This window comes from Salmo salar, unplaced genomic scaffold (genome assembly GCF_965601325.2).
Source record: "Salmo salar unplaced genomic scaffold, fSalSal1 ptg000257l, whole genome shotgun sequence".
Classification (NCBI taxonomy): domain Eukaryota; kingdom Metazoa; phylum Chordata; class Actinopteri; order Salmoniformes; family Salmonidae; genus Salmo; species Salmo salar.
The window spans coordinates 1,418,991-1,434,492 of NW_027675339.1; the positions used below are offsets into that span (position 1 = coordinate 1,418,991).

Sequence of the window (15,502 nt, forward strand, 5' to 3'; positions counted from 1 at the left end):
GTTGGTGTTGAAACAGAGACGAATGATGACTTTCTTGAATTGATCCCTAGTTTCTGACTCCGTGTATTCTATTGAGTCCGTCAACAAAATGAGAATGAAAAGGTATTTAAAGGCACAACATTCTAATTAAAGGTATTACCGTATTTAAAAGAATGGCTTAAGATGAAATGTACTCTAAACCCTATTGAATGAAAACTCCATGACAAAATCTGTTGGCCAACAACTGTGAGGGTTTTCAGCCAGGTATCAACACATGCAGAGTGTGAGTAAGCAAGACATACATTCCTAAATGGGGATCGGCCCCAGTCTCCTGGTAAAACACCAGAACCCTCCCCCTACAGCATTTATGTTCATTTTGAGAAAGTAGCACTACAGTCTCCAGGTAAAAAACTACTTTTGGGTAAAAATAGACGCGACACCTGTCTATGAATTTGAGAGGTTACATTGATGCTCCAGATACTCAACTAGTCTAAAGCAGACCAGTTTTATTGCTTCTTTAATCATAACAACAGTTTTCAGCTGTGCTAACATAATTGCAAAAGGGTTTTCTAATGATCAATTAGCCTTTTAAAATGATAAACTTGGATTAACTAACACAACGTGCCATTGGAACACAGGAGTGATGGTCACTGATAATGGGCCTCTGTACGCCTATGTAGATATTCCATTAATAATCATCTGTTTCCAGCTACAATAGTCATTTACAACATTAACAATGTCTACACTGTATTTCAGATCAATTTGATGTTATTTTAATGGACAAAAAATGGCTTTCTTTTAAAAACAAGGTTATTTCTAAGTGACCCCAAACTGTTGAACGGTAGTGTACATCTACATCCTCCCATGTTGCTGAACCACTGATCAATAACTCCCTATTACAGGAAAAAACACTATTTCCATTGGTTGTTAGTACTGTACTGACCTCTCGTCCTCTGTCTCTCTCGTACTCTGCCTTGTATATTTATCTTCAAAATATTCTTATAGTCCCAACATAGAACCAAATAGACTTCCCAAAAATAATATGGCATTTACTTTATTTCACATTTATTTAATCAGATATGTCAATTGAGAACCAATACGCATTTACAATGACAATCTGAATGAAGAAATACTAATATCAATCTATTTAATAATTAACATGTTTGAAATATCCCAATGATATAGTGAACAACATTTAGGGGTTTACACTTGCATTCAATCAATCTTAAGTTCATAATCAAAACATTTTTTTTTTACTCTTTTAATCCGATTTTCGACATGATCATGTCTTGAGCTGGGAAAAACATGTAGACCTATTTTTCAGTATGATTTCATTCATACAATATTATTTAATGTAGAATGAACAAAAACACAATTTCTCAATCAAAAACATAAGTCAGAACACAGCCTCTCTATTCTCTCATGTGATTTCAGGTCCTCTGACTGGGAAAATGTCTTTCCACAATGAGAGCAGTGGTATGTCTTCTCCTCCTGTCTATTAGTATGTTGGAAAGGCTTTTCTCCTGTGTGTGTTCTCTCATGCTTTTTCAAGCTCCCTAACCGGGTAAAACTCTTTTCACATCGGGAACATTTGTAAGGCTTTTCTCCTGAGTGTATTCTCTCATGCGCTTTCAGGCTCCCTCGATGGGTAAAACTATTTTCACAATTGGAACAGTGGTAAGGCTTTTCTCCTGTGTGTATTCTCTCATGCTCCTTCAGGCTCGCATACCACCTAAAATTCCTTCCACAGTGGGAACAGTGATAAGGCTTCTCTCCAGTGTGTCCCCTCTCATGTGTTTTCAGGCTCCCTAACTGAGTAAAACTCTTTACACAGTGGGAACAGTGGTACGGCTTCTCTCCAGAGTGTCTTCTCATATGTATTTTCAGGTTCCCTAACCCAGTAAATATCTTTCCACACTGAGAGCAGTGGTAGGTCTTCCTATCTTCTGTGTGTATTTCTTCATGTTGTTTCAGGTACCGTAACTGGGTAAACCTCTTTCCACACTGGGAACATTGGAAACTCTTTTCTCTTGTGTGTGTCCTCTCATGCTCTTTTAGGTTCCCTAACTTGGTAAAACTCTTTCCACAGTGGGAGCATTCGTAAGGGTTTTCTCCTGTATGCGTTCTCTCATGTACTTTCAGGTTCCTTAACCACTTAAAACTCTTTCCACACTGGAAACAGTGGTGTTGTCTCGCTGGTTTGGGCGTCTCTGGGTCTGGTTCCCCTGAAGGAGTCTCCCCGCTGTCAGAGTGAGAGTCTGGTCCCTCTCCTACCAAAGACAGAGTATTTAGTTAAATATTAAACAGAGAACTGAATTAAACCTCCATAAAATAAAACTGTCTTCCTGTGAGGCTAGATTCCTCAAAAACCTGAAGTCAGTTTTCAGAACATTACATAATTTAATAAAAACTTGGTGGCCGCCCTAATAATAATAATAATGTAGAACATAAAATCTAATCTTTCTCTCATGTTTATAGGCTGAGCAGAGCTCTACAATAGGGAAAGGGGGATACCTAGTCAACTGAATGGATTCAACTGAAATGTGTGTCCCGTATTTAACCCAACCCCTCTGAATCAGAGATGTGTGGGGGGCTGCCTTAATAGACAGCCACGTCATCGGCAGCCAGGGAACAGTGGGTTAACTTCCTTGCTCAGGGGCAGAATGACAGCGTTTTTACCTTGTCAGCTCGGGGATTTGATCCAGCAACCTTTCGGTTACTGGCTCCTACCTGCCAGGCTACATAATGTCGTATTTTAGGCTGAGCAGAGCTCTATAATAATAGATAATGTCAAGTTTATAGGCTGAGCAGAGCTCTATAATAATAGATAATGTCATGTTTATAGGCTGAGCAGAGCTGTATAATAATAGATAATGTCAAGTTTATAGGCTGAGCAGAGCTCTATAATAATAATTAATGTCATGTTTATAGGCTGATCAGAGCTCTATAATAATAGATAATGTCATGTTTATAGGCTGATCAGAGCTCTATAATAATAGATAATGTCATGTTTATAGGCTGATCAGAGCTCTATAATAATAGATAATGTCATGTTTATAGGCTGATCAGACCTCTATAATAATAGATAATGTCATGTTATAGGCTGATCAGAGCTCTATAATAATAGATCATGTTTATAGGCTGAACAGAGCTCTATAATAATAGATAATGTCATGTTATAGGCTGATCAGAGCTCTATAATAATAGATAATGTCATGTTTATAGGCTGATCAGAGCTCTATAATAATAGATAATGTCATGTTATAGGCTGAACAGAGCTCTATAATAATAGATAATGTCATGTTTATAGGCTGATCAGAGCTCTATAATAATAGATAATGTCATGTTATAGGCTGAACAGAGCTCTATAATAATAGATAATGTCATGTTTACAGGCTGATCAGAGCTCTATAATAATAGATAATGTCATGTTTATAGGCTGATCAGAGCTCTATAATAATAGATAATGTCATGTTTATAGGCTGAACAGAGCTCTATAATAATAGATAATGTCATGTTTATAGGCTGAACAGAGCTCTATAATAATAGATAATGTCATGTTATAGGCTGATCAGAGCTCTATAATAATAGATAATGTCATGTTTATAGGCTGATCAGAGCTCTATAATAATAGATAATGTCATGTTTATAGGCTGATCAGAGCTCTATAATAATAGATAATGTCATGTTTATAGGCTGATCAGAGCTCTATAATAATAGATAATGTCATGTTTATAGGCTGAACAGAGCTCTATAATAATAGATAATGTCATGTTTATAGGCTGATCAGAGCTCTATAATAATAGATAATGTCATGTTATAGGCTGATCAGAGCTCTATAATAATAGATAATGTCATGTTATAGGCTGATCAGAGCTCTATAATAATAGATCATGTTATAGGCTGATCAGAGCTCTATAATAATAGATCATGTTTATAGGCTGATCAGAGCTCTATAATAATAGATAATGTCATGTTTATAGGCTGATCAGAGCTCTATAATAATAGATAATGTCATGTTATAGGCTGATCAGAGCTCTTTAATAATAGATAATGTCATGTTATAGGCTGATCAGAGCTCTATAATAATAGATAATGTCATGTTTATAGGCTGATCAGAGCTCTATAATAATAGATAATGTCATGTTATAGGCTGATCAGAGCTCTATAATAATAGATAATGTCATGTTATAGGCTGATCAGAGCTCTATAATAATAGATAATGTCATGTTTATAGGCTGATCAGAGCTCTATAATAATAGATAATGTCATGTTATAGGCTGATCAGAGCTCTATAATAATAGATCATGTTATAGGCTGATCAGAGCTCTATAATAATAGATAATGTCATGTTATAGGCTGATCAGAGCTCTATAATAATAGATAATGTCATGTTATAGGCTGTATTTGATCCAATGTAAATAACATTTTGTTGGTGTCCCACTTCATCTCTAAAGTAATAATTACCATACTTTCTAAATGATAATTCTTTAGTTCAGCCTTTCCTTGAAATGGCTATTTTATGTTTTTTTGTAGACTTACAAACGTTTGCTAATATGTTCAGTCTCCCCAAAACACTTGTCCTTTTGCTAATATGTTCAGTCTCCCCATAACACATGTCCATTTCATGTCAATAATGCATCTTATTTTATGTATTTCTCCAACATTATTTAGAAATCTGCTTTTTGTTGGTATACACACTCCACACAAGGCCTACAATAGACACACATCAAAAGTTTCATTTATAACTTGTTTGCCATTCTGTGAGACAATTAAGTTGTTATTTTGTGGTGGGAGGGACTCTGATGGTATACACATGTTACAGTTAAGCAATAAGACCAGAGGAAGTGTGGTATATGGCCAATATAGCATGGTTAAAGACTGTCCTTATGTACAACACAGCACAACGTGCCTGGATACAGCCCTTAGCCGTGGTATATTGGCCATATATCACAAACCAGAGGTGGCTTATTGCAATTATAAACTGGTTACCAATGTAATCAGAACAGTAAAAATGCATGTTTTGTCATACCCATGGTATACGGCCTGATATACCACGGCTGTCAGCCAATCAGCATTCAGGGCTTTAATCACCCATTTTAAAATGTAGCTTTAACATTATATTATAACATAAATTGCTATAGTACAGAACAACATTTTCAAGTATAGAATTTTAGTAGCATGCTGCTTTAAAACAACACATTCGTTTAAAATTGTTGGACAGTTAGAGCCCGTTTTTAAGACAGTACTTACTGATGGTAATCAGATCTCCTGACTCCTCTGTCAATATGACAGTAATCTCTCCCTCTTTCTCCTCCTTCACTTCAAAAACTACATCCTCCTCTTTCTCCTCTTCTTTTACAGTAACAGCTTCACCCTCTACTTCTTCTTTTACTGTAACAGCTTCCTCTTTCTCTTCCTCCTCTTCTTTCACTGTAACAGCCTCACCCTCTACTTCTTGTTTTACTGTGACATCCTCCTCTTCCTTCTCCTCTTTCACGACAATGTTCAGCCCCAGAGCTTCTTTCTCCGTCCAGCAGACCTCCTCTTCTTTAACAGGAGGGGAGTAGTTTAGGGAGCTCATGTTCGGGGATGTTAGCTAGCTAGCTAGCTAGTTAGCATGAGCGACTAGTTTAGTGCTAGGCTAACTTATCAAGCCAGCTAGTTGACTAACAATGTACCTATAACATGTAAATGGGGGCAATTAACTAGATGTCAGAAGTATATTTAAAACACAGAGGCAAATATGCACAGAAACAGTCTAAATGTTTCTGCGTCACGCTGCAGCATCACCTGAAAGACGCACATCGCCGGCTGCTGACTGGAGGGAAACGTAGTTAAGATACGTTTTTTGTTGTTGTTGCACACAAATTTATTTTTCATTCCTTTCATGAAATAATAATATTATATTGAGACGTTCAAATAGAGCAATGCATATTTTAAGTGAGAATTTAAAACATACTATCATTCACATCTGTATTTAAGGCAGTTTCATATTCATTCATTAATTTGGTCACTGCGCTCAATGCAATGGCACTTACAAATGTAGATACTTCAAACACCCCCAAACAGGGAAACAGATCCCAATCACAGGTGTTATCAGGTGCACCACTAAGGCAGTTATTTATCTTTTCATTTGTCCTTGTGGTAAAATCTTTTTGGAAGCGAACCCCTTGATTTCGTCCCTACATTATATCGGCATCGAACACGTCACCCTCCCTAGGAGAGGGGGTGACCTCGACAATTTATTGTTAAAAACAAGAGGCTGTCTGGATCTTTAATTTAAAGACCTTTGCTCCCGTCTGTCTCAACGTAGCCATTATTGTAATATTGCTATTCATTGTAAATGTTTGGAGGTCTATGTATCCATTATTGTAATATTGCTATTCATTGTAAATGTTTGGAGGTCTATGTATCCATTATTGTAATATTGCTATTCATTGTAAATGTTTGGAGGTCTATGTATCCATTATTGTAATATTGCTATTCATTGTAAATGTTTGGAGGTCTATGTATCCATTATTGTAATATTGCTATTCATTGTAAATGTTTGGAGGTCTATGTATCCATTATTGTAATATTGCTATTCATTGTAAATGTTTGGAGGTCTATGTATCCATTATTGTAATATTGCTATTCATTGTAAATGTTTGGAGGTCTATGTATCCATTATTGTAATATTGCTATTCATTGTAAATGTTTGGAGGTCTATGTATCCATTATTGTAATATTTCTATTCATTGTAAATGTTTGTAGGTCTACATAGCCAAATTGTATCTATGATCGTATGCTATCCATTTATGTTTTCATATGTTCTATTTATATCTGTAAATGAACCAATGATATCAGGCCACACTCAGACATGATTACAGACACCTGTGTGTGTCCTTTGACACAATATAAACCAGTTACCTGCAGTGTTTGTCATTATACCGTGATGAAGACAGCTTGTCTGTGGAAACGTTGGTTATTAGGTTATTAAATTATTGCATCTGAGCTCCTGGAGCGTGAGGTTCTCCTTTTCTTTTTCAGGCCACCGGGGTCTGACAACTTGGATGGAAAAATGACTGAGGATAATAGAGGACGACATCGCCACTCCTATTTGCCATATGTTCAATATAAGCCTACTAGAAAGTGAGAAAACCCTACCTTGTCACAACACAACTGATTGGCTCAAATGCATTAAGGAAAGACATTTCACAAATGAACTTTTTATTATTATTTGTTCTGTGACAAATGGTGAATTAGTTATTGATTTATACCACTTTTAAATGGCATTTTATATATTTATGTATTTCTATAAAATCTAAACTGGAATTTTTGTTTAAAAAAAGTTGTAAAAGTATGCTAGACATGTATATAATAAATCTAGTTTGATGTTTCTGTGATAATCAATGAATTAGTTATTGATTTATACCATTTTAAATGGCTTTTGGCCAATGTCTGTTGAATATCTGAATGTGTGAATATAAATCCAACTTTACCTCGGTCTTAACTTTCATTGCCTAGGTCTCATTTTTAGCCATCTTACTCATTGCTATAACCAGGACATTGTGATTAGGAAACTATGAGAACCACACAAAGTCCAGGGGGTGATCACACTCTACCACTAAGGGTCAGTTTGGTTGGAGCAACGTAAGACAGTCTCGTGTTCCAATTGTATGTTTTAGTAGCATGAATTGTTCCTGTTGACACCGAGGTGAAGGGCGGAATAATGGAAGGAATGAATCCCAGCCTGACCCTCATCACCTGTGGAAGGCGGGACTTCCAGTCCGGAGCGGATTTCATTGGCCTTTTCAGGTGTGATTTTAGATCCTTCAACCGAAGTCGCGACTCCCTATAGTATGTTGTACCAAAGTTGACTGACCCTGAAGGGAACTACACTGCCATAAATACAAGGAAAGTCAAGTAGTGTTAAATAAAAAAAAAATAAAAAAATACAAATCCAGCAAGGCACCAACTTTGAGAAGGGTTTAAAACAAAGGTTTCAGACAATGTATAAATGTTATTGAATGTAGGTATGTTTCTCCTTTAATGTAATGGCATTGAAAACAATTGAAAAAAGGCGAATATCTGTGTTTGACTACCCATACTAACATACTGTATACAACTTACTTAATGAGTATATACTACATACTATTAGTTAATTGTAGTATTCTGTAACTACATACTTAATGAGTATATACTACATACTATTAGTTAATTGTAGTATACTGTAACTACAACCTGTTATGGCTAGGGGGCAGTATTTTCACGGCCGGATAAAAAACGTACCCGATTTAATGTGATTATTACTCCTGCCCAGAAACTAGAATATGCATATAATTATTAGCTTTGGATAGAAAACACCCTAAAGTTTCTAAAACTGTTTGAATGGTGTCTGTGAGTATAACAGAACTCATTTGGCAGGCCAAAACCTGAGAAGATTCCTTACAGGAAGTGCCCTCGCTGACCATTTCTTGGCCTTCTACACTCTCTTTATTGAAAACAGAGGATCTCTGCCGTAACGTGACACTTCCTACGGCTCCCATAGGCTCTCAGAAGGTGGCGGAACGGTGAATGATGACTCTGCTGTCTCTGGCTGAAAAACAGTGCTGTCACGTCCTGACCAGTAAAAGGGGTTATTTGTTATTGTAGTTTGGTCAGGGTGTGGCAGGGAGTGTTTGTTTTGGGTGTTTTGGGTGATGTTCTATGTTTGTATTGACTGCTATGTAGGTTAAATGTACACTTCAAATGCAGCTGTCCTACAACATATCTGTACCTTCTTCTTGATCCCAATTGCATTGTGTCCATGTTCTGTCCTATAAGAATTTCAAAGGAAGAGAAAATGTGTCAAAGAATAGTCTTACAAGTATTAATATATATATATATATTTTTTTTTAAATGAATATTGAAAGATATATGGCATCGACATACAATGTAATGTAAAATAGAAGAACATATTGGAGAAAGCACTAGCCAATACAGTACTGCCATACAGTAACAGTACTGTCATACAGGCATAATATCACATTTCAAGATATCTTTGTACACAAATTGTTCAATATTTTATCAGGCTGACTTGAAAGATTATACACAACATTTTGCTGCGTGGCAATACTGTGTTTGGATTCTGAAGAGCATTTATACAAAAGAGGTAGTCTAGACACTGTATTAATACCATTATGCATTTGAATCCCATCTACAGCTACCATCTAAGATATTAATTTCCCTCCACAAGGGGGCGGACATGTAACATTTCCAAAATGGGATAGTATTGTACATGTAACGTTTCCAAGATGGGATAGTATTGTACATGTAACGTTTCCAAAATGGGATAGTATTATACATGTAACTTTTCCAAAATGGGATAGTATTGTCCATGTAACGTTTCCAAAATGGGATAGTATTGTACATGTAACGTTTCCAAAATGGGATAGTATTGTACATGTAACGGTTCCAAAATGGGATAGTATTGTCCATGTAACGTTTCCAAAATGGGATAGTATTGTCCATGTAACGTTTCCAAAATGGGATAGTATTGTCCATGTAACGTTATGCCCCCTTGTGAGTTAATAGTATTGCATGCTGTAGCAGGCTATATAAAGAGGAAGACCTCCATTGACGATTCAGTTCGTTGTAACATCTGGTCTGGACAGGTCACCGTCCTTAGTTAGTTAGTTAGTTAACGAAGCTAACGTTAGCTAGTTGTACATGTAGATTGGAAACTTAGGTTAATGAGTGTAAAGCCATGTTGGCTTTATGGAAACGATATACAATATATGGGAAAGAATATAGTTGAGGAAGTAATCCAAACCTAGATGGTGAACTGATGTTGAACTGGGCAGTCAGCTGCTGCTGCTCCAATACAGTATGAGGTGAGACGGTGAACTGATGTTGAACCGGGCAGTCAGCTGCTGCTGCTCCAATACAGTATGAGGTGAGACGGTGAACTGATGTTGAACTGGGCAGTCAGCTGCTGCTGCTCCAATACAGTATGAGGTGAGACGGTGAACTGATGTTGAACCGGGCAGTCAGCTGCTCCAATACAGTATGAGGTGAGACGGTGAACTGATGTTGAACAGGGCAGTCAGCTGCTGCTGCTCCAATACAGTATGAGGTGAGACGGTGAACTGATGTTGAACCGGGCAGTCAGCTGCTGCTGCTCCAATACAGTATGAGGTGAGACGGTGAACTGATGTTGAACTGGGCAGTCAGCTGCTGCTGCTCCAATACAGTGTGAGGTGAGACGGTGAACTGATGTTGAACTGGGCAGTCAGCTGCTGCTGCTCCAATACAGTATGAGGTGACACGGTGAACTGATGTTGAATCATAATGATTAAGTTAATTAAAATGAATTTGTGAAACGGTTAAAAAATAGTATTTGTCATATTAAATATATTACTGTATTGTTATCATATAGAAACATAATGGAATATTGTACATCATATTAAATATATTACTCTATTGTTATCATATAGAAACATCATGGAATATTGTACATCATATTAAATATATTACTCTATTGTTAACATATAGAAACATCATGGAATATTGTACATCATATTAAATATATTACTCTATTGTTATCATATAGAAACATGATGGAATATTGTACATCATATTAGCATCAACATACATTATTGTTTCATTCAATTTCACATAATAAGGATATTTAATATTTTCAAGTTCAGAAGTCAGAACCCATCACCTGCTATGTAAAAGAGACAGAAGAATGCACAATGGTCAATGCTATCTGGGATCCTTGGGACATCCCTACCCTAAACCCTAACCTTATCCCCTACCTTAACCATTTTAAATGTCAACTTCAACGGGCTAGGGACGTCCCAAGGATGTATCTCTACCTGAAAATACATGATCTAAGTGATTGATAGTTGGTATTCAGCAGTCATAAAGCCTTATTTACTTTAACGAACTACTAAAATAGTGATTTTGTCAGACAGCATAAACAGCAGCTCTACACTTTATTGACTGACTGATCCATTCATCCTTCCATCCCTCCTCAGCCTTCCTCTCCTCTGAAGACCCAGTGAGGGTGGAGCTCAGTCAGCGAGCTGTTGAGGGACTGGTTAGGAAGAACACTTCTACAGCCAGAGAGGTGAGAGGTCACACATGATTTAGATGGTAAATATTTATGTCCCCTTAGCGGTTCATCACGTCAGCAAAAGGTAATATGTTCCATCATCTATGTTTATTTACATTAGTGCAAATTGTCCTCTGATATGGGTGTAATTTCTCACCCCTTTTGGCTGTATGAAAGTTAATTTCCCCTCAGGCACACACATTTGTTCTTTGTTATTACCCGAGCCACTGCCTGTTCACCCCGCTATCATCCAGAAGGCGAGGTCAGTACAGGTGCATCAAAGTTGAGACCGAAAGACAGAAAAACAGCTTCTATCTCAAGGCCATCAGACTGTTAAACAGCACAGAGAGGCTGCAGCCTACATATAGACTTGACATCATTGGCCACTTTAATAAATGGAACACTAGTCACTTTAATAATGTTTGCATATCATTTCTCATCTCATATGTATAAACTGTATCTCAGTCTATGCTGCTCTGACATTGTTTATCCATATATTTATATATTCCTAATTCCATTCCTTAGATTTGTGTGTATTAGGTATTTGTTGTGAAATTGTTAGATATTAATTGTTAGATATTACTGCACTGTGGGAACTAGAAGGACAAGCATTTCACTACACCTGCAATAACATCTGCTGGACACCTGTATGTGACCAACAACATTTGATTTATTATGAAGGTCATTTGTGTCAAATGTACTTTTCCCCTCATTCACCCCATCTCTTTACATTGCTGATGCATATTCAGTGGCCTGACTGTGTCAAAGGCCCATCCTGGTAGATCTGAACCTAATGCAGCTTGGAGTGATCGGATGACAGAAGTCACATTTAGGTGCCAGGTGTAACTGAGGCCATAGATGCTCCATATCCATTACTTTGAGAGTTTTATATAATATAACTAAATGTGTTTATTTCTGTGTTGCAGGGGCAGTCAATAAATGGAACAGCAAGGTCACAGAACATGACATAAGCAGAGCTGTGGGAGACCACCTCAAGCCCCTGGTAGAGCCGGGGGTGGTGTTTACCACTCCACCACGCCTTCAGCAGGCTGGAAAAGAGTGATTGATACGGTTTTTCATACTAAGGTGGGCCAAGAGTTTGTTGATTGGTCAGTCATTGGGTTCATTTGTTTTATTATATGTTCAAATAAAATCAAGCTTTATTTATACAGCACATGTCAGACATGGATGCAACACAATGGCTTCACAGGAAAAAACTATGAAAATAATCAGAAATATTTAGTACACAAATATGAGGATAAAAAACAATAACAACTGAAAGACTAATGAGCATTGTAAGGAAATGCCATTGATTAAAATATCAACAATATGATGCAACATCCAAACCAAAATATAAGCTTGTTTTTTAGGAGGGGCTCTGAAAGACACTATGGGGGTGTCCACTGAAAGTTGACTAGTAACAACAACTGGGACCTAAAAGACACCCACCATGAGACCCACTAAATCTGCCCAAGAAGAGACAAACAAAAGAAAATCCCACACCAAACTTAAAGACAGGAAGTAAACCAAAAAGGTGGAGCAACTAAAGGTGTTGACTCTCCACATGTATCAAGACAACTGGAGCACTGGAACAAACAAAACTGCAATCAAATTGTCACATGCGCTGACCCTGTCAATGTACCAGGTGGACATTGGGTTTGATTCAGACCCTGCCAGTGTGCCAGGTGGACATTGGGTTGATTCAGACCCTGCCAGTGTACCAGGTGGACATTGGGTTTGATTCAGACCCTGCCAGTGTACCAGGTGGACATTGGGTTTGATTCCGACCCTGCCAGCATGGCCAGAAATGTATTCCAAGGTCAGTAACTTATAACCACAGAACCACCCCAGACCTTTCATGCCTGACTAAAAACACCAAAGTATTATATTTACTGCCATGGTCTAGTATGTCACTGCATCAGACACCATTCACAATACTAGCTGAGGTACTAGTAAAACATGACATATTATTTCCTAACCATTCACAATGCTGGCTGAGGTACGAGTAAAACATGACATATTATTTCCTAACCATTCACAATGCTGGCTGAGGTACGAGTAAAACATGACATATTATTTCCTAACCATTCACAATGCTGGCTGAGGTACTAGTAAAACATGACATATTATTTCCTAACCATTCACAATGCTGGCTGAGGTACGAGTAAAACATGACATATTATTTCCTAACCATTCACAATGCTGGCTGAGGTACGAGTAAAACATGACATATTATTTCCTAACCATTCACAATGCTGGCTGAGGTACTAGTAAAACATGACATATTATTTCCTAACCATTCACAATGCTGGCTGAGGTACGAGTAAAACATGACATATTATTTCCTAACCATTCACAATGCTGGCTGAGGTACGAGTAAAACATGACATATTATTTCCTAACCATTCACAATGCTGGCTGAGGTACTAGTAAAACATGACATATTATTTCCTAACCATTCACAATGCTGGCTGAGGTACGAGTAAATTATGACATATTATTTCCTAACATTTCACAATCCTGGCTGAGGTACGAATACTTCAGTAAATACATTTGCAAAAATGTATGTTTTTGGTTTGTCATTATGGGGTATTGTGTGTAGATTGATGAGGGGAAAAATTATGACATTTTAGAATACGGCTGTAACGTAACAAAATGTGGAAAAAGTGAAGGGGTCTGAATACTTAACGAATGCACTGTATACCACTGGTAGAGTTTTCTACCACTGCAGAGTTTTTGGCAGTTTTGTACACAGTCATGTGATACGTGGTATAGAAAGGTCCAATCTTAGGAGAGTACATGGGAGGCACTATACAGTGTGTCTGCAGGCGGCTATCTGGTCAAAACCACTGATACAGGTGCCCCTCCAGCCTCTGGTGGGATGGATCATGTCTACAGAGAAACCTAGATTCAAATACTTAGATTTGTGTGTATTGGGTATATGTTGTGAAATTGTTAGATATTACTTGTTAGATATTACTGCACTGTCGGAGCTAGAAACACAAGCATTTCGCTACACCCGCAATAATATCTGCTAAACACGTGTATGTGACCAATAAAATGTGATTTGATTTGAAATAAACGTCCTATTTATCAAAGGTGTTTTTGGCTGGAGTCAAAATGACTCCAAAGGATTTTAATTTGTTAAAAGTCCATATTGATACAGAAACACTAAACCATGATATAGATTTATTAAGAACAAGTTGATTGACAAAGTCATGAAAATTTGGAAGAATTGAATAAAATACATTTTGGCTATGATAAAAGATATGCCTCTGGGGTCAAAATGATCCATGTCAGAAGTATGGTTCAATGCAAATATGTAGTGGGTGTAAAGTTTGTTTTAAATTCTCACTCATTAAAAACGAATCAATCAACACATGCTTCTCTTTGAACGACTTAATATAATATTAAATGAAAAATAAACGTTTGGTTCCTCAGCTGCGTTGCCCAGTCCAGTCAGCAGATGGCAATGTGCGTCTTTTAGGTTCAGGCGATGCTGCCAGTGTGACGTATAATCTAGTGGACGGGACGCTCCTTCAACAACAACAGCTAGTCAGACACCTCGGTAGCTTTCTAGCAAACATAGCTACAACATTCACGCTCTTTACACTGGTTTGGTGTATATTAGTCTCTGTGTATTAAACACACTTCTGTCGTATGTACTTGTTGGCCCATTTAATTATATATTTACGTTGTTTGTCAGCTAGCTGGTTTGCTAAGTTAGCTTAGAACTAGGCTAGTCGCTAATGCTAGCTAGCTAACATCTCCGACCAAGAGTTCACTAAGCTACTCTCCTCCTGCTAAAGAAGAGGAGGTCTGCTGGACGGAGAAAGAAGCTCTTGTGAAAGAGGAGGGGGAAGAGAAGAATGTTACAATACAAAAACAAGTAGAGGGTGAAGCTGTTACCGTGAAAGAAGAAGAGAAAGACGTTTCAGTGAAAGAAGAGGAAGACGCGTTCAGAGTGAAAGAGGAGGAGGATGTTACAGTAAAAGAAGAGGAGGAAGAGAAAGAGGAGGATGCAGTTTATGGAGTGAAAGAGGAGGAGTGGGAGATGACTGTCACATCGAAAAAGGAGGAGGAAGAAGAGGATGAAACTGGATATCTGGGCTCGGTTTCCAAAAGGCATCTTAAGGCGTCCAATGGTTCTAACGATGAACGGGCCCTGATTAACACTAGTAAGTACTGTCTTTAATACAGAGGCACAAACTCTGCAGTTGTTGAACTGATGTTTGGTGTTAAAGCGGAAATCTGCAATTGTTACATCCATATTTGGACTTTAAATTATTTATTTATAGCCATTGATTCTTGAAGAATATAACACATGCCTCATGAGCTGAGTTCAACTGTTGTACCCCATCAGAACCCCAAATAAGCTTTTTTTACTCCAATGTTTAGAAACAATGTAAATCAACACTGTATAGCCTCAACATGGTTAAA

General features: G+C 37.5%; 1 protein-coding gene across 1 annotated transcript; it reads right to left on the reverse strand.

Moving 5' to 3' along the window:
* Positions 1–1,017: 1,017 nt before the first annotated feature.
* Positions 1,018–6,907, reverse strand: LOC123732972 (uncharacterized). Its single transcript, XM_082971302.1, has 3 exons — positions 6,892–6,907; positions 5,233–5,412; positions 1,018–2,249 (listed from the first exon to the last, which is right to left on the reverse strand). Exons 1-3 carry the CDS (start codon positions 6,905–6,907, stop codon positions 1,363–1,365), a joined length of 1,083 nt encoding a protein of 360 aa, XP_082827428.1. The 3' UTR covers positions 1,018–1,362.
* Positions 6,908–15,502: the final 8,595 nt, after the last annotated feature.